Here is a 22,545-nt window from a genome sequence, read left to right on the forward strand (position 1 = left end):
CTCTGCCATAGACAATAAATAAATGGGCGGACACAACCATGCTCCAGAACAAGTGTCTGTACAAAAGCAGGCAGCAGGCCCTGTGCCACCGGTTGCCAGCCCCTGCTTTGGAGGTTTGTCCACGGCCCCTTGCTTGCCTGGCACACTGGAACTGAGAAGCTCCCGAGGATCTCAAAGGCTGCCAAGAACCCCAGCCCAGAGACACATTCCTGTGCCAGGCAGAATATCACAAGGGCTCAGGGCAGTGCCAGGCTGCAGACTTGGTGGGCTCCCAACATAGACCCCTACTACTCTTGGCCCAGACCCCATTCTCACCCCAGGCCAGTACTGTGGGCACAGAGGGCCTTGGTTGAGCAGGGGTGGCCAGGGCCGTTGGGTCCCTGAGGGCTGGCCAAGGATGGCTGACTGCCCTGCCTCGTCCTCTCAGCAGAGAAGCCTGTGTTCTTCCCGGCCTTTGCACCCGAGGGCCAGAAGCTGCCCACGGAGGCCCCATGCTGGACGTCAGGCCTGCCCTTCCCTGTGCCCCCTCGTGAGGTGATCAAGGCCTCCCCGCACACCCCTGACCCTTCGGCCTTCTCCTACGCCCCACCTGGTGAGTAGCTTGGCCCACGCGTGGGCTCTTCAGCTGCCATGCTGAGTCAGCCAGCACAGTGCCAACTATTTGCACTGGTTTTGAACTACATGTAAAAGGATCTTAGAGTGTGATGGGACCCAATGAGAGGGATGGTTTGGTCTATGAAAGAAAAGATCTGTTGAGATTTGAGAAATTTGCAGGACTAGGATTGAAGCCACTGGCAATAGGGAGCCATAGGAGGTGCTTGAGCTGGTGAGGGGTAGCCCAAGAGTGGGGGGGCTCTGTCTTCTACCAGTGATGTAGAGCTAAAGAATGGATACATGGAAAGAAAAGCCTGGGGAGACCACAAGCACCAGGTCAGATGAAACTGAAAGCTGAGTCAGAGATTAAGACTTTCTGGGAGCAGTGGAGAGCCATGGAAGGTTCACAGCAGCGGGGAGGATGTGAACCAGAAGACTTCAGAAAGATCCCTTTGGTTCCTGGGAAGGAAATGGGTAGTGGCTGGGGCAGGGCAGAGGTAGGGTAGTGGGTAAAGTGGGAACAGGGAGACCAATTAAAGGGTCTGGGCCAGAGGTGAGGGGCTTGGGCCAGGGACCAGGCTATTACAGGGTGGAGGGAGGCTTCTGAGTGTGGCATCTGAACCAAAGACACAGCAACTCATCAGGACAGAGATGGGAGGAGCAGCAGAGGGGCATGTGTGGACAGGAAGCTGCCTGGGCGGGGGGGGGGGGGGGGGTCTGTCTGGCAGGGGCATGACCGTTGCTGGGGCCCCATGATGGACACATGTGTGCCCTACAGGTCACCCACTGCCTCTGGGCCTCCACGACAGTGTCCGGCCCGTCCTGCCACGCCCACCCACCATCTCCAACCCGCCGCCCCTCATCTCCTCTACTAAGCACCCCAGCGTCCTTGAGAGGCAGATGAGTGCTATCTCCCAGGTGAGGCGGGAGGGTTAGCACCCCCACCCCCCAGGAGCATCTGTGTGGCCTGTTGCCCAGAGAATAGCCCCTTCCTCTTTTAGGGGTTCGGTCTTTCCATCTATAAAGTGGGGGCATTGGAAGCAATGATAGCCAGGAGGGAACTGGGCCCTCAAGGGGCCAGGGTCACCTCTCTGCCCAGCACTGCTGGAGTGTGAGCTGGCTGGAGCTTGCTTCTGGCACTTAGGACCTTGGGACTCTGGGGTAGTCAAGAGCATGGGCTGTACAGCCAGACTGTGTAGCCTTGGGCAAGTTACAGAATCTTTCTGTGCCTCGGTTTCCGCTCTGTGAAATTGAAGATTGAATGCACTAGACACATAGCATGTGGTGAGCCTGTCTGGGACTATCTGCCCCTTCGCCCCCCTGACCTATCCACCTGTGTGGTGAGGGATGGGGGCGAAGTATCCACTCTGTCCAAGACCACATGTATGCACCATTTCCTTTAAACCATACCAGGTCATGATGGCCACTTCACAGGTGAGGGGATCAAGGCTCAGGAGAGCCAGGGACTTGTCCATGATCACTCAGCTGAGCAGCTCCTCTGACCTGCATGTGATTCTGAGGTTCCCCTCCTCTTAGGCTCTTGTGGAAGGGGATGTCAGGGCACTCTGGCTGGGCTTGGGCATGTGGTAGAGGGACTGAGGGGGCCCCTGTGACCCCAGGACCTCTGCCCCTCACAGGGAATGTCAGTGCAGCTCCATGTCCCATACTCCGAGCACGCCAAGGCTCCTGTGGGCCCCATCACCATGGGGCTGCCCCTCGCCATGGACCCCAAGAAGCTGGGTAAGGATCTGGGCCCTCTACCTGGATGGCCCAGGCTTGGCTTTAGCTGTCCGTATTGGGGGCATGAGGGAAAGCAGCTTGGCCCCTGGGACTGTGGCCTGAACTTGAGGGGAGGGTGGCACTCCAAATCCCTGGCACTGCTGGACCTCAGCCCCTGGGTAGGATTAGGTGGGGGCCCTCCCTCCAAGTCTGTACCCTAGTGGTGTGTGGCTCACTGCTCTTGCCCATCCCCAGCGCCCTTCAGCGGAGTGAAGCAGGAGCAGCTGTCCCCACGGGGCCAGGCTGGGCCACCGGAGAGCCTGGGGGTACCCACAGCCCAAGAGACGTCTGTGCTGAGAGGTGAGGGCATGAGGGGTGGGCATGAGGCCTGGAGTCTGCCCTACATCCCCAACAGCTGCCCCTCAGCTCTTTGGAGAAAGGTTGAGACAGGAACAGGATCTTTTATCCAGAATCTGCTGAACACTGTCCGTTCCCAGAGGATCCCAAAGCTTATCTTCATAATTGTTCACCCATTTAGGGGCATGGGGTCTTCTGCACCGAGACACCAAGGGGGTCTTGTGGGTCACCAGGAGCACGGTCAGGGTGGCTTTTAGGACTGGGACCTGGGAAGGGGCTGCAGACACCCTTTATGCCCTGTGTCTCTTGTCTTTTAGGGACGTCCCTGGGCTCGGTTCCAGGAGGAAGTATCACCAAGGGCATTCCCAGCACGCGGGTGCCTCCTGAGAGCCCCATCACGTACCGCGGCTCCATCACCCACGTAGGTGTCCTGGGCCACTGCTTGAGGGCTGGGGGAGGCCCAGCGGGCAGCATCTCCAGACGCAGCCCTGACCGCAGGCAGAGCAGTGGGCTAGCCCATCTCTTCCCTCTGGCATCACTTTGTGGCACCTGTCCTGATGGATGGGGTGATGTCCTGGGGATGGCAACTCATGGTCATTTCTCTTGTGTACTCGGAGCCAGCACTTGAAGTGCTGAACAAAACACAAAACTCACTACTCCCAAGGAGCTGGCAGGGTAGCAGAGGGCAGTAGACAGGGGGAAAACTGCACAGATGGCTTCAGGGTACCCAGGGCTTCAAATTTAGTAAAATACTGAGATTAAGAATGCTTGGGGCCAGCTCGGCCACACAGGTTAGTGGGGAGACTTGTGGAGGATGAGCCCCACAGGCATCTCAGGGAACAACATTCCCGGTTCGGGGAACGGCATATGGGAGTGTCTCTGGCTTGCACAAGGATCAGTGAGAGGCTGTGGTGTCTGGAGCATGAACAGAGCTCCTTGGGGTGTCGGGGTGTCAGTAGGCAGGTGCTCTGCACTTGGGCCACACTGTGGCCCATCGTGTGCTGTCATTATCCTCCCCTTTTGTGACTTAAGTCCCAGAAAACAAAGAGGTTTGTTCTTGTGCCAGCCTTGACCTTGTGGTGTTGGCAGCCTGAGGGCTAGAGGCAAGCGTTCTAGCCCTACTTACCTCTGCAGCAGGGAGTGCCTAACGACATCTGCCCCGTCCCTGTCCCCGGGTTTGCAGAGGGAGCTGATTGGAAGGCCCTCCGGTGTTAGGGTTGGGGGGATCAGTTCTCCACTTGACAGAGGTCGGGGTGGGGGAGGGGTGTGGAGTGGGGCCTCCCCGTGCCCCTGGGATCATTTAACCCTCTCCTCCCTGGCTAGCGAGCAGGAAGTGGGGTCCTGAGCAGCCTGGGCTTTCTTTTCCTTTCCCTTCTACCCAGCTCCAGACAAGACACTTTACACTGGCACAGAGTCCATGCTATTGCAGCTCATTTTAGAGATAAGAAGAGCGAAGCTCAGAGATTAGACCCGAGGTCACATAGCTAGTAAGTAATGGACTCAGTTTTGTGCCAAATGCATCTGGCTCTCGAATGCCGTGTCAGAGGGCGAGGAGCTAAGACACAGATGTGTGCATGCCCAGAAGTACATGCTCAGACATACTTGCATACAGAGACAGGCACACACATGGATATAATGCAGGTGCACTCACATGTACAGGGCATATGGACAAACAGACACATGGGCTCACCAACACAAAGACACATGGACAGGAGCAGTCACGCACGCACAGCACATCCTGCCCCACCCACACGCACGTTTGTGGTGGAGCTTCAGGCCATAGGCTGGCCTGTAGTGAGGTGTGTTTGAGCCCAGTGGCCTCAGATCACACCACAGAGGAGAAAGCTGTAGATTTTGAAATAACAGGCTTTGGGAGGCTGTTTCCTCAGCTTCGCTGAGTGCAAAGAACAGGTACCTGGGGCAAAAGTCAGGCCAGGGTGTTCAGGTCTCAGCTGTGCTGCACACTTGCTGAAGCAGGGAGCAGTCTTCCTGCCTCGGTTTCCCCTCTAGTAAAAGTACTCCTCACTGTTTCTTTTCTTGTGGAGTTTCTTTTCTTGTGATTGAATGGTTGACATGTGCAGGCCCTAGACACCCGTCCACCCCAGGTTTCCAGGCAACTATTACCCACACCATCTCAGTCACTTGCACCCCTTCGATTGTCTTTGGCGCAGAGGGTGGCAGCTGCCCAAATGCATGAGAGTCAGACTTTCCCACAGCCTGGCCACCGGGTGGTGATGAAATCATGCCCGGACCACACACGTGTGCAGACAGACGCATACATCTGCAACCCCAGCGGGCACTGGCAGGCAGGGATCGCGATATCCCCCCGGAGGCTCCAGGAAGCCCCAGCACTGTGCTCCCCCAGTGTTACCCCCACCCTGGGAGTGATGCTCGCTGGGGCCCACCCTATGAGGCTGCAAGCTCTTGTCCCTGAAACAGGCCTCAGGCAAACAGTGTCCACACTCACACAAGTCTGTCCAGTGTATTGTCCCCAGGGGCAGGGTCTGCAGTCCTTCAGGTTTCTGTCCTCTGTTGGAGTAGGAGAGCACCTGTAAACAGTGTAGCCTGAGGACACGGACCACCTTCAGCCCCAGCAGGAGAGCCCCTCCCCATCATCCCCTGTGCTATTTGGTAAGCCACTACTCTCCGCAGTATGTACCCCATTCTGACAACACCCAGTGCTGGTATCAGCTGCTTCCAGAGGGGATGTCACTGCCGTGTCCTCCTATTTTGCCCCTGGACTGCCGCCCAGTGATCGCCTGTTTACACTACAGTGTGCACAGTCATTTCAGAGTGTGGCAGGGCGCCCGTGTGCATTTAGAGGCTCTTGCTGTTATCCTTGCAAATCAAGGTCTGCAGCAAAAGCCCAAGGGGTTGCCGGTTGTTGCCCTTCCCCCCCAGGGGGATGTTTCTCAGCAGAGGAGTTCCCACGGGGAGACTGGTTGGGCTTCACTGGTCCAGGGTTTGGCACACAGTAGGACCCCACATCTGTGAAAAGGCCTGTGGAATCACAGACCTCTTGACTTGGGGGACAGCTTATCTGTGCCAAGTGCCTTTGAGAATTGCACATGCAGAGATTATTTCCATTCTGTAGATGTACAGATGTCCAGGCTCAGAGAGGCAGAGTGACTTGACAGAAGTCACACAGCAACTCCCTGGTAAAGCCACTGTTTGCCATCCAGCCATCTGACTCCACACTCTGTTCTGATCCCTGTGCTCGTGTTCTTGAAAATTGCCTAAGGCAGGATGCTACTTCACATGGCTGCTTTCTCTCTGCTTGAATACCTCCCCTTGTGGGGAGCCCACACAAGGCAGTGGTTCTCCACTGAGGGTAGTTTTGCCTCCTGGGGGACATTAGGCAATGTCTAAGGACATCTTTGATGGTCACACTTTGGGAAGGGGGCAGATTGGGGTGCACAGTGCAGCTCTGACGTCCAGTGGGTGCAGGCCAGGGATGCTGCTAAACGTCCTGCGATGCCTAGAACAGCGCCCTACAACAAAGAATCAACTGGCCCCACATGGCATAGTGTCGAAGGGGAGAAACCCTGGTTTGGGGAAGTGGGGGTGCGTGGTGCACATTCACAGGCATAGCACGGGAGCCAAATTAGCAGGGGTGAGTAGTGAAACATTAGGGCTCTGAGGACAGGCAGGAACCGACTCCAGAGCTGCACTGCCTGGGTTCCAGTTTTGCCCCTGGATGGAGTCACCTAACCATTAAGTGCCTCAGTTTCCCCCTCTGAAACAGGCATAACAATAGCCTTAGGGTGATTGCCAGGATTAAATTAGTTAATATATATAAGGTGCTCCTAGTGGTTCCTGTGACACTGTGGGCACTCTGTAAGTTGCGACATGCTGGTGTCCTGTGTGGTTGCGGTCCACTGGGCCTGGTCTCCCCCCCTCTGAAGCAGCACATGTATGAACACGTGCACTGGTAGAGCTGGCACGTGTGAACGTGTGTGTGTGTGTGTGTGTGTGTGTATGTGGAGGTACACGTGTATGTAAGCTGGTCACGCCCACGTCGTGCTTGGGGAGTGTTGGGGTCCCTGGGTGGAGCCTGCCGGGTGCTCACCCCCTCTGTGCCTCCAGGGCACTCCAGCTGATGTCCTGTATAAAGGCACCATCACCAGGATCATCGGTGAAGACAGCCCCAGTCGCCTGGACCGCAGCCGGGAGGACAGCCTGCCTAAGGGCCACGTCATCTACGAGGGCAAGAAGGGCCACGTCTTGTCCTACGAGGGTGAGTCCATCCTAGTGTTCCCAGCCTCAAGGAGCTGGCGGTGGCAGCCTGGGGGCCAGCAAGGCCTGTGCCTTCCTTCTTCCCATCCACAGGAGTCTTCAGTGCCCAGAAAGAATCTTTAGTTGGAGGGCTGATGGGGGCATGGGAGGACAGTTGGCCACACATCCACGTGGTATATTAGGCGGGGACACAGCAGATGAAGCCCCCCTCAGAGAGCTCAGGACACCCACATGTGACTCAAATAGGAAGTCACCTTGTGAACTCTATGAGTCACAGAAATCTGTTCCTACAGCATAGCTTGTCCCCAGGACCTCAAGCTCTGGTGTCTCTGGAGTTGGTCAAAAGAGGAGGGTCTAGAAAAACAACATCAGGGTAAAAGGCAGCCAGATGTGTTTGGAAACACAGATCTGGGGAGTTTGTGCCCCTCCCATCGGCCTAGGTGGTCAGGAACCAGGCATATTGTCTGGCGAAGCATGTTGTCACCATTTTATGGATCTACAGGGACAGCCAGTGGTCCTTCTGTGTGGCCACCCTTGTGGCCCCTTGAGAGACCAGATCCCCTTGGGATCAGGGGAGGAGGATGTTTGGCCCCTTGAGGTAGCTTCACAGGGAGCCAGGGCTGGGTGACAGGCAGCATGAAGCATGAGAGAGAGGTGGTGACCTCTTTGTCCCTGCAGGCATGTAAGCCAGTGGCAGGTAAGGGTTGGCTTGCCTTTCACCTCCGCTTGGTTATTTACAATTTAGGAGACAAACTTGTGGCCAGCTGTGCTAGAAGCATAGTGGCAGAACTGAGGCCCAGAGAGCGGAAGCCCAGCACTTCCTGCAAATGGTGTACTCTAGTTGGTAGCCTGTGGGTGGCTACCAAGGTGACGACCAGAGTGACCCTCCACTTCCCCCTGTCTCTCACCCCCCTTTCCTTTCCTGGGTTCAGGTTCCATAACCAAGGAGCCCTGCATGGAGGGAGTTAGGGGAGCACAGAGCCAGGATGTGGGTTTTCCAGCATCCCTGGACACCCAGGGCTGTGAAGTGACACATAACTAATGGGCAGGCACCCTCTCAGCAGCTGGCCCTAAATTGCTTCTCTTCTGGTGAGTGGGCATCGGCCTGTGCCCACCTGCCCCCTCAGTCCTGGTACCAGGTGGCCGAGGGACAGGCCAGCAGCTATATCTTGGGCACCAGCATCAGTACGTGGCTAAGGGGACCTGCAAGCCAAGGCAGACAGGCTGGGAGAGTGCCACCTCGGCTCCGGTCCCCACGCCCCTTCTGGAGCCCCTGTGTTTGTCTGGTTACCATCTAGGAAGTGCATTTGCACCAGGGCTTTTCATCTTTCCTAGGCTACCTGGAGCCAGGTGGCCCGGAGAGCACAGGCCGGGTGGAAGGCAGCAGGGGTGTGGAGCCCTGGCAGCCCAGACAGCGACTGTTGTCACCGTGTATGGATGTGAGCCCATCAGCTGGATTTCTCATCTCTCCATATATATTTTTTTTTTTTTTGATCTGAAGTCTTTGTTTAAACATCAACAATTAATTCTGAAAAAAATTGAGAGCAGCGGCCCAGTCTGTCTATAGGCCACCAATGTGTAACCTGTGGAGTGGATCCCATAAAGTAACAGGAGGGAGAGGACCTGTTCTCTTTGAGGGGCAAGACTGAAGTTCTGGGAAGCTTACTTCTGATGCCCTGGACTCTGCTGCTCTGGGGAGGAGAGGCCCCTGGACGAGCCCTAGCCTGCTGGGCAAAGCCAGGCCCTCCTCTGCTCAGGGTGTCCCTCCCAGCTTTCAGACCCTCAGCCAGTCTGGGGGACTAGGGGTCCAGCCAGAGGTCTCTGGCCCCAGAGGGTTCATCCTGGCTTAGCAAGGCCACATATGCTGTGGGCAGCCCCCCACCCCCACCAGATGTACACTATCCTCATGTGGACTTGTTATAACACTCATGCGTGTGTGTGCTCATATATGCACATGGACACAGGCATGTGGGTATATTTGCGCTTTGTTCTCAGCGGCTCAGCATGTGTGCACATGTTCACACACGTGCACACTCACACACTCCCACATGCAAATGCTAATGCATAAGTGGTCATGCATATCCCGTATGTTCATACTCTGCTGCTGGATCTCTGCTCACATACACATGTGCACTCATGTTCCTGTCACAAGTCAGCACCCCTGTGAGGCTGTTTGAATAGAGGCTTATATGGCTGCCGGTGGTCAGAGGCACACCCATGAACAGTGGGTTGGGGTTCAGGGAACAGGAAGCCTTTCTATCTGTTAAATCCCTTGGACTTGAGAGAGACTGCTGGGTGGGGCCCTGTCGTCAGGCCTCAGCACTGCCATTGACCTCTGTCCCCAGGCCCCAGTTGGTTTGCTGGTCTTGGGCCCTGTGCACCAGACCTGCATCCCCTCGCCATGAGCACGGTCTGGTTTCCAGGTGGCATGTCGGTGTCCCAGTGCTCCAAGGAGGATGGCAGGAGCAGCTCAGGGCCTCCCCACGAGACCGCTGCCCCCAAGCGCACCTACGACATGATGGAGGGCCGTGTCAGCAGGGCCATCTCCTCAGCCAGCATTGAAGGTGGGTGCCCTGCCTGGCTCCCTACTCCAGCTGAACAATGCCAGGGGGCCCAGGACCTGCCCTGTGGGGCTTCCCAGCTCATTGGGTCATAGCAGCAAAGAGAATTTGTCTGTCAGTGCCCCCTGGATGGGTGTGGTGGGACAGTTTGCCTGATTTTCTAGAGAGCTAAACTGAGGCTGGGTTTTGCTGAGGCTCCCCCATTTGGAGCAGGGCCCCGGAGATGGGACACTGCTTGCTGGATCCAGTGCTGCCACTGCTGCCAGCATCATGGGGACTGCTGTCAATGGATGGAGGAACCCGTGCCGGGAAGGGTGGTTCTGACCGCAGCCCCTGTCTCTGCCCAAGGCTGGCTGAGGGACCTGTGTGACCATGATGCTCTTATCCCTCCCCCAGGTCTCATGGGCCGTGCCATCCCGCCTGAGCGACACAGCCCCCACCATCTCAAAGAGCAGCACCATATCCGAGGCTCCATCACACAAGGTGCCCCCCCACACACACTGCCCTCACAGTGGCTGCAACAAGGGTACAGAGGTTTAGTCAAGATGAGCAGGGGAGGGAGGAGGGGGACGAGCTGGAGTGCTGTGGGAAAGGCGTGTAACACGTGTGCATGGCCAGTACAGGTGCAACTTGAAGTGCAGAGCAAGGGCATGTCTTCTTGAAAAACAAAAGTAGAAAGCAGAGTACTGCCCATCAGTCCTGTCCTTCGTGGGCATTGTTTATTGAGCATCTGTTTGGTGCTTGGCACGAATGCAAGTGCTACACCTCTGTTAGCGTGTGCGACCCGTATTATCACTCATGAACAGTTCTCAGCAGCTGCTGTTACCATGCCACTCAGATTCTCTTGGCTAGTGGCAGCAAGCCAGCTCTGTGGGCCCCATTTTATGTTTTTTATCTGCAGTGTCTCATCGAATGAGCATGGCTTGGTGAGGTGTTTCTTACATATGAAGGGGCTGAAGCTCAGAGAGGTCAGGTCATGAGTTCGAGGCCACACAGCGAGTGAGGATGGGAACCCTGGTAGTATGGCTCCAGAAACTCCGGCACGTGGAGATCCCAGTTAGGACAGGCACGGTAGGGTGCAGAGTCAAGGGTCAGCTCCTTATCCCCCTGGCAGGGATTCCACGGTCCTACGTGGAGGCCCAGGAAGACTACCTCCGCCGGGAGGCCAAGCTCCTGAAGCGCGAGGGCACGCCGCCCCCTCCGCCCCCACCCCCGCGAGACCTGGCTGAGGCCTACAAGGCCCGACCCCTGGAGGCCCTGGGGCCCCTGAAGCTGAAGCCGGCCCATGAAGGGCTGGTGGCCACGGTGAAGGAGGCCGGTCGCTCCATCCATGAGATCCCACGGGAGGAGTTGCGGCGCACGCCTGAGCTGCCCCTGGCCCCGAGGCCGCTCAAGGAGGGCTCCATCACACAGGTAATGGCACCAGAGCCAGGCAGGCTGGACCAAGAAGGCATGGGGGGAGTATTAGCTGTGCTCTGGTCTCTATAAATGGGGAGACTGAGGCTAAGACTCCGTGAGCATCTTGCCTGAGTTTACACAGCTGCTTGTTACTGAGCCTTTGCCACACGCATTCCAGATTCCAGGCTATAGGCTTTATATCCACGACCTTGTTTGATTGTATTTATGCTCCTGTGAAGTTCATACCTATTATCCCCATTCTTCAGGTGGAGCACCTGAGGCCCACAGAGTTCAAGCAGCCTGCCAAACTCCCAGAACTAGTCATAAAAATAAGTGGCTGCTGCTGATTGGATTTCTGTCATGGGCCAGGCCCTGCCTGAGCACTTAGCATCATGTCCTGTTCAGCCCCCACAACCACTCTCTGAGGTAGTTCTCTTACTGCTCTCATTTTGTCAGTGCATAAGTGGAGGTTCACAGACATGAAGCGGCTTATCCAGGGTCACACAGCAAGTGAATGGCAGTTGTGAACCTCAAATCCAGATGTGCCTAAATCTACAACATCTTTGCTTCTTGGTGTCTACTTCCCCCATCAGCAGGCTGCACCCCTGTGGCCCCTACACATCAGAAGGCCCCAACCTATTAGGATATGACCCACTCCAGTCGTGTGAGGAGCTGGACAGTGGCCCTTACGAGTGGCCACTGTCTCTTCCCGTGGGCAGAGGGGGCCTGATGGAATGAGGAGGGAGAGTGGGAATCATCCCAGGGGCTGTGTGGCTGTGGGATGGACAGGACTGGGGAGGGTATCCTGGAAGAGGTCCCAGCTGGGGTAAAGGTGCACAGTGCTGGGAGAAGCTGTGGGGAGATGATCCAATGCCAGGGGACCAGTTAGGCTCTCACCTTCATGGCAAGAGCCCACTATGGACCCAAAAGGGAGGTCAGTCTGATTCTACAGGATTCTTAAAAGCAGGGTGTTTCCCTTTCTTATGAAAGTAATTAAAAGGTCCATAAATAAGCTCTGAGTTCTATCACTTGTAGAGACAAAGGGCCCCACTGTACCCTAGTTTCCAAGCCTGTGTCAACTGGGTGGGGGTTTCTCCCAGGTGGCCGAGTTGCGCTCTGGTCCATGACCCTCTGTTTCTTCAGCTGTCCCTTCTGGCCAGAGAGCAAACAAACCTCAGCCCTGACCTCTGAGCCTTGGGCCACAGGCAGTGGAGCTGGGTTTTGCTGCTGAGTTTTCTGGCGTGCCCCTGAGCGTGCCATAGAGGGTCCCAGGCTGACGGGAGGGATGTTGTCCCCGCGTGGGGTGCTGAGACTGCAGGGGCCAACAGGGGGTCCTCTACTTGCTCCAGGAAGGGCTGGCCTGTGAACGTTACGCCCTTTCTATAGCCTCCAGGTAGCTTTGGGGTCCAAGACAGGGGCGGGCAGGGAAGTGACAAGTGTGCTCATCTTAGGTTTAGCAAAGCCCCCTGCCCCTGGAGGCGTGAAATGTGCTCCTGTTTTATGGCTGAGAAACTGAGGTTCAGAGAGGTGATATGGCCGGTGCTCACAACCCATTCTCCCCAGGGCACCCCGCTCAAGTATGACACTGGCACATCCTCTGCCGGCTCCAAAAAGCATGATGTGCGCTCCATCATCGGCAGCCCTGGCCGCACATTCCCACCCGTGCACCCACTGGATGTGATGGCTGATGCCCGGGCACTGGAGCGTGCCTGCTACGAGGAGAGCCTGAAGAGCCGGCCGGGGGCGGCTGGCAGCTCAGGGGGCTCCATCACCCGGGGGGCCCCGGTCATCGTGCCCGAGCTGGGCAAGCCACGCCAGAGCCCCCTGACCTACGAGGAGCACGGGGCACCCTTTGCTGGCCACCTGCCACGCGGCTCGCCTGTGACCACGCGGGAGCCCACCCCCCGCCTACAGGAGGGTACGTGGGGTACAGGTTGGGGTACGAGTGCCAGGGCCCCAGGCTCAGTGAGCCAGCTTCTTCCTCTCTGTTCCTTGCTCAGAGCCTTTGCACCTGCTCTTCCCTCTGCCTGAAACCCCCACTTTCCGATTGTTACCTAAATGGCTTCTTTTTATCCTTCTGGTGGTCTCTGTTCAAAATCACATTCTCGGGGAGGCTCTAAGGAGCCTCCACTATTCTGGTCACATTTTAAATTTTCTCTGGAGCATTTATCACTCAGAAATTTTTGTTTGAAAACTAGTTTATCACCTTTCTCCAGTGGTAAGTGTCTGCTCCATGTGGGCCAGGTTTCCTGCCTGTTTTGCCCACTGGGGTGGCTCCAATTCTTAGAACATTGCTTGGCATTTAGTAGAGGCTCTGTAAAGATTTTTTGATTGTTTGAATGAGTGAATGAAAGAGAACAAAGGAGAGCAGGAGTGAGTGTATTTTTTAAAAGAACAAAAACACAGAAGCAAGTGAGTAGATGAAAGAACACAGAACCTGAAGTAAAGAAACGGGAAGGCAAGGTCCTGGTCCCTGGATCCCAGAGAGCCTACCCTCAAATGGCCTCCCATAATCCCTGGCCTCAGCGGACCCTGTGTTGGGGGCTGTGACAGCCCTGCCACGGAGGCCTGATGCTAACCTCCCTTGGCCTGTCCCCACAGGCAGCCTCTCATCTAGCAAGGCATCGCAGGACCGGAAGCTGACGTCGACGCCCCGTGAGATTGCCAAGTCCCCCCACAGCGCCGTTCCTGAGCACCATCCCCACCCCATCTCGCCCTATGAGCACCTGCTTCGGGGTGTGAGTGGCGTGGACCTATACCGCGGCCACATCCCTCTGGCCTTCGATCCCACCTCCATACCCCGTGGAATCCCTCTTGATGCAGGTGATTGCCCCAGACTCATAGAATCCTACAGCATAGGGTCAGAGGCTTCATCAGTGTCAGCCCAGGGACTTCTCAGGGATCAGCTCAGCTCTGGTAGATGGGGAAACAAGTGTAAGGGTGGAGAGACCCAGCAGTAATGAATGCAGTCACGTAAATAGTTTAGGTTAGAACAGAATCTCTCTTAGGAGTCTGAGGGATATATGGGGTTAAATATTTTTCAGTGGTTTTCTTTTCCTGCAGAACTTACCAGTGCCTTTAAAACTGCAAATGTATCAAAAGAGGGTTGAAGTATTGAATGTTCCTCAAATGAACATGGTCTGAAAATCTGTTTAGAAGGATGCCTCCCCTAGGTATCTTAGTGATCTACATTTTGGATGCCCTTTGTTTGGGGAAACTTGGATCTGAAAAAGTTATTAGTAGAAGGTACCCCCATGTGTGTGGGGAGCGGAGGTGGTTCTATGTCTAGGCTCTCAATTCTGTGTTGTGGGGGTGTTTTGGGGAGAAACTGTCAGGTATGGGAGTGGGGGGCGTAAAGACGGGTGGGGAGACATTCTTCCACCAGCCTGACCTTGCCTTTCTCTTCCCTGCAGCCGCTGCCTATTACCTGCCCCGACACTTGGCCCCCAACCCTACCTACCCGCACCTGTATCCACCGTACCTCATCCGAGGCTACCCTGACACGGCAGCGCTGGAGAACCGCCAGACAATCATCAACGATTACATCACCTCACAGCAGATGCACCACAATGCGGCCACCGCCATGGCCCAGCGAGCTGACATGCTAAGGGGCCTCTCACCCCGCGAGTCCTCACTGGCTCTCAACTATGCCGCCGGACCTCGAGGTGAGTAGGGCTGGACACTTGCTGGCAAGTGGGTGAGCAGACCCTCCCCATCCAGAATCGGCCTTAGTCCTCATCTACCCAGGCCTGCTTGAGGGTGCAAAGACACATGTATGCTTGCTGAGATGGTGGTGTGGTCCCCTTAGAGGTCTGGGAGGTGGGATTGCCCTGAGCGCACACACAGACCTGGTGGGTGATTGTGAGTGTGGGTGTGTGTCTGGTAGCCATGTGCATCCTGTATGCACACATGGGAGGTGTGCACGGGCCTCTGTGTACTCTTGGTATATGGGGTCCTTGGCATTAAAAAAAAGAGAGGGTCTAAATAGGAGACTGTTAGAATTTCCCAATCCCTTGACTTGCAAACAACCCATGGTTGCATTGTAAGTGCATTGGAGTCATCCTCTGGAAACACTTTTGGAACAAGCAAGTACCAGTCAGAGTCCATTTGGAAAAACCAGTCAGTCTAGTTGTTTCAGACAATGAGGACTGAACATGAGGAACTGATTGTATGGGGCCAGAGGCTGGAAGAGCAGAAGAGTGTACCAGGGTAATGCAGGGATGCCACCTGCAGGACACCACTCCTGGGGTCTGGGAGCCAAGGGGAGGTGGGATGGGGAGAGCCTGGCATTCAGAAAAGGGTCCAGGGGGGCTGGTGCTCAGAAGCAGGAGGGAGTGGCCTGGCTATGCTGCTGCTCACGAGGGCGTGCTGCACTCCACCGCTGGGGTGGTCAGCTGGCAAGTGGCCTGGCCCCTACTGCCCCTCCTGCAACCCCGCCTCCTCTTGCAGGCATCATCGACCTGTCCCAAGTGCCACATCTACCTGTGCTGGTTCCTCCGACACCAGGCACACCCGCCACCGCCATGGACCGTCTCGCCTACCTCCCCACAGCACCCCAACACTTCAGCAGCCGACTTAGCAGCTCCCCACTTTCCCCAGGTAACACCCCTGCCCCTGTCCTGGGTCAGGACCCCTGCGTCCACAGAGGGTGGCTGGGTGTCCTCTCTCCACCCCCAAAGACAGGTCCAGGCCCTCCCTGAGCACTGGGCTGAATCACAGGACTTTTGGTTGGCAGGAGGTCCCACTCACTTGACAAAACCCTCTGCCACCTCCTCGTCTGAGAGGGAGCGGGAGCGAGATCGAGATCGGGAGCGTGAACGGGAGCGTGAGAAGTCCATCCTCACATCCACAACCACAGTGGAGCACGCTCCCATCTGGAGACCTGGTAGGGCATCAGAGGTCCCTGCCCCAGCCTTTGGGGGTCCTCGTGGGCCATGTGAAGCCTGCCTCCCTGACGCCACAGCCTGTCCCCACCAGGTACAGAGCAGAGCAGCAGCAGCAGTGGCAGCGGGGGTGGGGGCAGCAGCAGTGGTGGCAGCCGCCCCGCCTCCCACTCCCACTCCCACCAGCACTCGCCCATCTCACCCCGGACCCAGGACACCATCCAGCAGAGACCCAGCGTGCTACACAACACGGGCATGAAGGGCATCATCACCTCCGTGGAGCCTAGCACACCCACGGTCCTGAGGTGGGCCAGGTTGGCACAAGGGAGGGGACAGGTGGGTGGGCCAGTGGTTGGTTGGTGGATGCAAAGGTGGATGGATGAGTTGGGAGATAGATGGTGGGGTGAATGATGGGTAGGAAAGTAGGTAGATGGATGGTGGGTCAGTGAGTAGGTAGCAGGAGGGCCCACAGATGGTGAATGAAGACGATACATGGGTAGGTGGAAGGAAGGGCAGGTGAGAGGGTAGATGGATAGGTGATGGGTAGGTGAACAGGCAGATATTTTGGAGGTGAATGGATAGGAGATGGGGTTAGAAGGTTAGGTGGATGGACAAAGTGGGTGAGTGAGTAGACAAATGGATTATGAGTGGGTAAGTGGGTGGATGACAGGTGGTAAGTAAGTGGATAGGTGGGTGCCATGGTGTGGATATGGCTGGGCTTAATGAATGGGTAGGTGGGTGGGTATTAGGTGAGTGGGTAGATAGATGGAGGGGGAGGGGGCAAATGGAAGGGTGAATGAATAACAATAGAGGTTGAATGAGAGGTGAGTAGGTAGGTGGGTAGATGAGCATGCAGACAGTTGGGTGGGTAGATGGTGAGTTGGGTGGATAGGTGGCAGGTTGTGGGGGAGGTTGGATGAGTAGGTGGGTAGATTGTTGGGTTCAAAGATAGAGTCTGTGGAAAGGAGAGGGACAGATGAGCAAGGGCTGTGGGGAGAGATTCTCCTGGTCCTCCCCTGACTTTAGCAGGGCTCTTTAGGGAGGAGATGGTGTCTGTCTTGCCTGGGTAAAAATGGGAGAGCCTCCACAGGCCCCATGTGTGCCCCTCAGAGTCCACTCACTCCCACAAGGGGCCCAGGTCCCCTCCAGTGACACCCACGCCCCAGGGACTGGGAGCAGAACTGACTGATGGAGGGGAAGGGAGCTTCCCTGGTATCCCGTCCCACCCAGGGTCCTATTCCGAGGCAGGTGCTTCTTCCAAGGTGAAGTTTGCTTTCATACGAGTACCCACACCCGTTTGGCTGCTCTGATCACACTCACCACCCAACCACAATTCCAGTTAGGGGAATTGACAGCTTTGTTCCCCAGAAGTACTGGCTTTGTCCTCAGTGACTCAGGCACCCAGCAGGTACACAAGACAGAAGCACCTAGCTGCTTAGAGCACGGTTAGTACTCACATAGGAAGGCCAGCTATTTGTCTATACCAGCAATGAGTTGATTAGAAACTGTCATGAGGCAGTCGGGCCTTTCCCATTGGCAGCTAGAGTGAGGGTTAGTGAAAAACAGGGAACCTCCTCACAGAGACACTGGGCTTGACAGGCCCTGAGGGCTGGAGTTGGGCCAGTTCGAATCCCAGCCCCTCAATGTCTAGAGCAGTTCCTAGAACAGTGCCTGACACATGGCAGGCAGTTAGTGGGAAGCCTGGGAACGATGGAGATCGTGAATAAATGAGCAGGTGAATGTATGGGTGGGTAAGGCCATACCAGGCAGGACCTCGCAGGCCGGGTCAGGAGGGCAGATTTATCCCAGGGCAGTGGGGACCCATCAGGGTGTGGAAGTGTGAGGGAGTGACTGTGCCTCAGTCTCCTGGGCTCTCCCCCTACCCCCCACCCCACCCCAGGGTGGCTTCCCCAGCCCCCTTACCACCTTCTCTCCTCCCCCAGGTCCACCTCCACCTCCTCGCCTGTCCGCCCGGCTGCCACATTCCCACCCACCACCCACTGTCCACTGGGCGGCACTCTCGACGGGGTCTACCCCACCCTCATGGAGCCCGTCTTGCCGCCCAAGGAGGCCCCAAGGGTTGCACGGCCGGAGCGGCCCCGGGCAGACGCTGGCCACGCCTTCCTTGCCAAGCCTCAGGCCCGAGTCGGGCTGGAGCCTGCCTCCCCCCCCAGCAAGGGCTCCGAGCCGCGGCCCCTGGCACCCCCCGGCTCCAGTCACTCGGCCATCGCCCGCACCCCAGCAAAGAGCCTCGCACCCCACCACGCCGGCCCGGACCAGCCTGCGCCGCCCGCCTCGACCACGGACCTGCATCGGGAAAAGACTCAAAGTAAACCCTTTTCCATCCAGGAACTGGAGCTCCGTTCTCTGGGTAAGACCACCCTGACAGCGGCCACCTTCATAGACGCGATAATCATGCGTCAAATTGCTCACGATAAAGGGCCGCGAGAAGGAGGTTCGCTGGCCAACGACTCCCCTCGCGATGGTAAGACTTCCGGCCCCGCCGCCCACCCACCCCGTCTTGTGGCCTAAAGATATTTTCAGATCTCTTGCTTTTTATTTTTCCCCCCGTTTTTCGTTGGTTTTGGTATTTTGTTTTTAAACTCGTCCTCGTCGATTGCACGCTCTGATGGTTATTCCTCAAGCTGCCACCCACGCCACCCCCCCCCCATTGGGGGGCACCTCATCATTTGCACATTGTTTTATCATGATTTTTTTTTTTTTTTGGATTTTCGCTTTTTTTTCCTTTAATGAATGGATCTGTGATTTTGACTTCAACTGCGCCTCCCATCTCCCAACCTTTGCGCCTGTGTTTGGGGAGCAGGGAGTGGGGCTGCGGGCTTGGGCTGACGCCTGCTGCTGTACGGGTGAGTCTGATTTGGAGGACGCCCACCAAGGCAGACTGTCCAGAAGACAGGGAGGGGAGGGAGGCTCCTGACTCTCCAGGAGGAGCTGACCCCTGTACCCTGCCTGGTTTGTGAGGGAGTATTGGGGTGCTCTGGCCCCACACGCCCCTGTTGACCTGCTGCCCAGCATCCCCTGGGAGGAGAGTTCTCTGGCCCTTGCCTCCCATCTCTGGCCCCAGCTCTGGACTCCTGGTAGCTGGAACTGGGGGCTACAGGGAATGCGGCCCAGGCGGGGTCCTGGGACCTGAGTGTCACTCCCTGCCGTACCTCCCACTGATCATACTCCTGCATCTCCTTCCATAGAGACTCCTCTTCCCCCAGCCCCCACCATCTGGATGGGTCTGTGTTTCTCATTGTCCTTCTCCATCTCCTGGCCTATCTGCCTGTGTATCTATCCATGTTTTTCTTCCACCTGTCACTCTCCCCACCATTCTAGCTCTCTCCGTTCTTGATGTACCCCCACCCCTGACTGGCCAGCAGCCCCTGCTCCGGCTCGCAACTTCTATCTGCCCACTGCCCCCACTCCGGCCTGGGGGCCCCAGCCAGCATGGGAGGGCGGGCCAGGAGGGGCAGCCCTAGCCCCAGGTCCTGGCACTGGCCTGACCCACGGCCTTGCCCACACTAGGTTACCATGGTGGCAGCTACAGCCCCGACGGAGTGGAGCCCATAAGCCCTGTGAGTTCACCCAGCCTGACACACGACAAGGGGCTCCCCAAGCACCTCGAGGAGCTCGACAAGAGTCACCTGGAGGGGGACCTGCGGCACAAGCAGCCAGGTAGGCTACCCCACCACTCCCTCAAACATCCCACTTACCACCACCCTGTGAGAGAGGGGTCGCCGTCACCCCATCATGCAGGTAGGAAAACCAAGGGCACTGGGGAGGGAGGAGTTGGCCCCACCCCACAGCTCACAGGGTCGAGCTGGGTTTCAGTGATGCGCCCCCAGTCAGGCACACACCTCAGCCACCCCTCCTCCCATGGCCTAAACAGCTCTGCTCTGTCTACAGGCCCCGGGAAGCTCAGCGGTGAGGCTGCACACCTTTCACACCTGCGGCCACTGCCTGAGAGCCAGTCCTCGTCCAGCCCGCTGCTCCAGACCACCCCAGGGGTCAAAGGTCACCAGAGGGTGGTCACCCTGGCACAGCACATCAGTGTAACTACCCCTTCTCTGCCACCCCTCCTCATCACCTTTGAACCTGGGCCAGGACATGGTCCTGGGGAAGGGTCGGGGAGGGTCACACACAGCCTCTTGGTCTGGTGGGTAAACTGAGTCCTGGCAGACTGGACCCAGGATGTGGGGGTTGGCAAGGGCAAGCCCTCAAACTCAGATGTGGTAACCGCCCCGTCCTCCAGCTGATGGAGCCTGGGATGCGTGAGTCCATGATCCATATCTTATATATACTGGCCAGTGGAATCTGACCCATCCAGGGGCCACCACCCTGCGCACACAGGGACCATGAGGCTTCTGTAGGCAGGCCTGAAGCACCCAGAAAGCCAGGAACCAAGCCTAGTTCTGTACCTGAAGTTCAACCTAGCCTTTGCCCACCCTGAAGGTTCCGGTGGGGTGGCTGCTGCCTGACCCTGTGCCTCTGCTCTGACCTTTGGCCTGCAGGAGGTCATCACACAGGATTACACGCGGCACCATCCACAGCAGCTCAACGCGCCCCTCCCTGCCCCCCTCTACTCCTTCCCTGGAGCCAGCTGCCCGGTCCTGGACCTGCGCCGCCCACCCAGCGACCTCTACCTCCCACCCCCAGACCATGGCGCCCCAGCTCGTGGCTCACCCCACAGTGAAGGGGGCAAAAGGTAAGTGTCAGGGACAGGTGGCCTTGTTGTTCCGCTTCTGGGAGGCTTTCATCATATGTCTGTGGGGAAGGGTTGAACAAGTGCAAGACGCCCCTGTTATGCATGCACAGAGGAGAAACTGAGGCTGAGGGAAATGCGGGAGTTTGCTCAAGGGCACAGTGCCAGTAGGTAGTAGCTGACATGTGCATCACAATCTGTGGGCTCCGGACACCGAGCTAATAAGCACTTCACACATGTTACTGGAATTCTTACCACCAGCCCAGCAAGTGCAGGCAATATTATCCCCATTTCACCAATGAAGGCACCGAGGTATGGAGAGGGAATCCATTCATCCACAGGTGCACAGCCAGTAAGTGGCAGAGCCAGGATTCGAACCAGAGCTCTGTGCTCTTAGCAGCCTCCCTGGAGACACACACACTCATCTCTGGGTCCCCCAGGAGTGCTGGGCTTTGGGGCAGTCCCTTCTCTCTGTTGAAGGGATCCACTCAAGGTGCCACATGAGTCAGGCACAAGGGTGGGAAGGCAACAGGACATCCTTGGGGGAACAGTGGGGGACCTGGCATGGGCTGCAGCAGGGGTCAGCTACCACCCATGGGCCAAGTCCAGCCCACAGTCCAGGAGCTAAAAGTGGTCTTATATTTTTAAAAGATGGTAAAAGAAGAAACTACAGCGGAGACCACACGTGGCCCACAAAGCTTAAAAGAGCAGCCCTCCGGCCCTCTGTGGGAAGAGTGGCCGAGCTCTGACATGGAGCGGGGCAGGGCTGGGACAGCAGTGGAGAGAGGGGCGCATCCCTGTGTCATCTTGGGGTGGAGCACTGGACTCTGAGTACAGCCAGCACCCTCTGTCTGTTCAGGTCTCCAGAGCCAAGCAAGACGTCAGCCCTGGGCAGCAGCGAGGATGCTATCGAACCTGTGTCCCCACCAGAGGGCTTGGCAGAGCCCGGGCATCCCCGAAGCACCATGTACCCGCTGCTGTACCGGGATGGGGAGCAGGCCGAGACCAGGTACCTCCGTGACGCCCCTGCTCTCCTGGGGCTCGACTCGCGGCTGCGCTGCACCACTCTGCAGTTGGGGGTTCACAAGCACTTCGTGTGTGGCTCAGGGATCTCGGGCTGCTAAGCAGGTGTCCCAGCTCGAGGGACCTCCATGGCAGAATGCGTGCCTTGAACTGCGGTATCTGGGCTCAGGCCAGGCCCCTACTTGGGGCACTTGCTGAAGACCTGAGAAATCAGGAGCTAAACGTCTAGGCCAGTCAGGTGGGTGGAGATAGGAGGCAGCCAGGACTGTGGGCCGTAGGAAAGGTGCGCTCTGGTTGCACGCGCAGTTCCTGAGGCCCTTTCCAAGGCGCCGGGCTGTTGCAGGTAGACTAGCATGGCCCCTCAGAGCAACTGGGGCTCTCCAGAGGCAGTCCAAGCCCAGACACATGAACTGCAGAGAAGATTGCAGGAGACGGAATCCCTAAGAGATTAAGGATGTAGGCGTGGGGTAGGAGAAGCTTGGTTCTGAGTTTCTAAGACATGGCAGGTAATGAGTGCCCCATCAACGAAGGTATGCAAGCTTAGCACTAAGCAAGCCAACCTGGGACATCTGATTTTTGCAGCAGGATGGGCTCCAAGTCCCCAGGCAACACCAGCCAGCCACCCGCCTTCTTCAGCAAACTGACTGAGAGCAACTCTGCCATGGTCAAATCTAAAAAACAGGAGATCAACAAGAAGCTGAACACTCACAACCGGAATGAGCCCGAGTACAGTAAGCCATGCGCCTGCCCCCCTCCCCGTCCCCGTCCCACCCCCCACCCCCCCACCCCAGGAAGCAGGAGCCTCTATGGGGTTGGAGGCCTGCACAGGGCTAGAACCCACAGAATACTTTCCAAAGCTTGGTGGCCCCACCGACCACCTGTCCCACTGACCCTTCACCCCACATTCAGGGAGCTCCGGGTGGCTTCTCCTTTGCTGGCGGTGCTGGCTGCTACAGGATGTGGTGCCCGGCACACTATGGGCATGTGGTGAATTCCTGCAGGAATGGGTGTGTGCCAAGCCCCATCCTGGGTATCAGGGATTGGGGGCCTGCCCGCCCAAGGGTCC

The 22,545-nt window shown here is 57.1% G+C and overlaps 1 protein-coding gene across 29 annotated transcripts in view; it reads left to right on the forward strand.

Moving 5' to 3' along the window:
* NCOR2 (nuclear receptor corepressor 2) overlaps window positions 1-22,545 on the forward strand; it is a 211,459-nt gene that overhangs the window by 182,364 nt on the left and 6,550 nt on the right. For 11 of the 29 annotated variants that reach the window (XM_038574764.1, XM_038574765.1, XM_038574763.1 and 8 more), the window contains 21 exons: window positions 428-592; window positions 1,373-1,512; window positions 2,232-2,334; window positions 2,569-2,673; window positions 2,988-3,091; window positions 6,757-6,907; window positions 9,330-9,470; window positions 9,864-9,950; window positions 10,582-10,880; window positions 12,429-12,783; window positions 13,467-13,688; window positions 14,279-14,530; window positions 15,315-15,464; window positions 15,601-15,750; window positions 15,843-16,062; window positions 17,692-18,233; window positions 19,280-19,429; window positions 19,661-19,806; window positions 20,266-20,459; window positions 21,316-21,465; window positions 22,062-22,210. In XM_038574764.1, the coding sequence (XP_038430692.1) occupies window positions 428-592; window positions 1,373-1,512; window positions 2,232-2,334; window positions 2,569-2,673; window positions 2,988-3,091; window positions 6,757-6,907; window positions 9,330-9,470; window positions 9,864-9,950; window positions 10,582-10,880; window positions 12,429-12,783; window positions 13,467-13,688; window positions 14,279-14,530; window positions 15,315-15,464; window positions 15,601-15,750; window positions 15,843-16,062; window positions 17,692-18,233; window positions 19,280-19,429; window positions 19,661-19,806; window positions 20,266-20,459; window positions 21,316-21,465; window positions 22,062-22,210 (3,975 nt within the window). Of the gene's footprint in view, window positions 1-427; window positions 593-1,372; window positions 1,513-2,231; window positions 2,335-2,568; window positions 2,674-2,987; window positions 3,092-6,756; window positions 6,908-9,329; window positions 9,471-9,863; window positions 9,951-10,581; window positions 10,881-12,428; window positions 12,784-13,466; window positions 13,689-14,278; window positions 14,531-15,314; window positions 15,465-15,600; window positions 16,063-17,691; window positions 18,234-19,279; window positions 19,430-19,660; window positions 19,807-20,265; window positions 20,460-21,315; window positions 21,466-22,061; window positions 22,211-22,545 lie in introns of all 29 variants that reach the window. The other 18 variants (XM_038574786.1, XM_038574779.1, XM_038574788.1 and 15 more) reach the window with 10 other exon arrangements.

Source organism: Canis lupus, chromosome 26 (assembly GCF_011100685.1).
Source record: "Canis lupus familiaris isolate Mischka breed German Shepherd chromosome 26, alternate assembly UU_Cfam_GSD_1.0, whole genome shotgun sequence".
Lineage (NCBI taxonomy): Eukaryota > Metazoa > Chordata > Mammalia > Carnivora > Canidae > Canis > Canis lupus.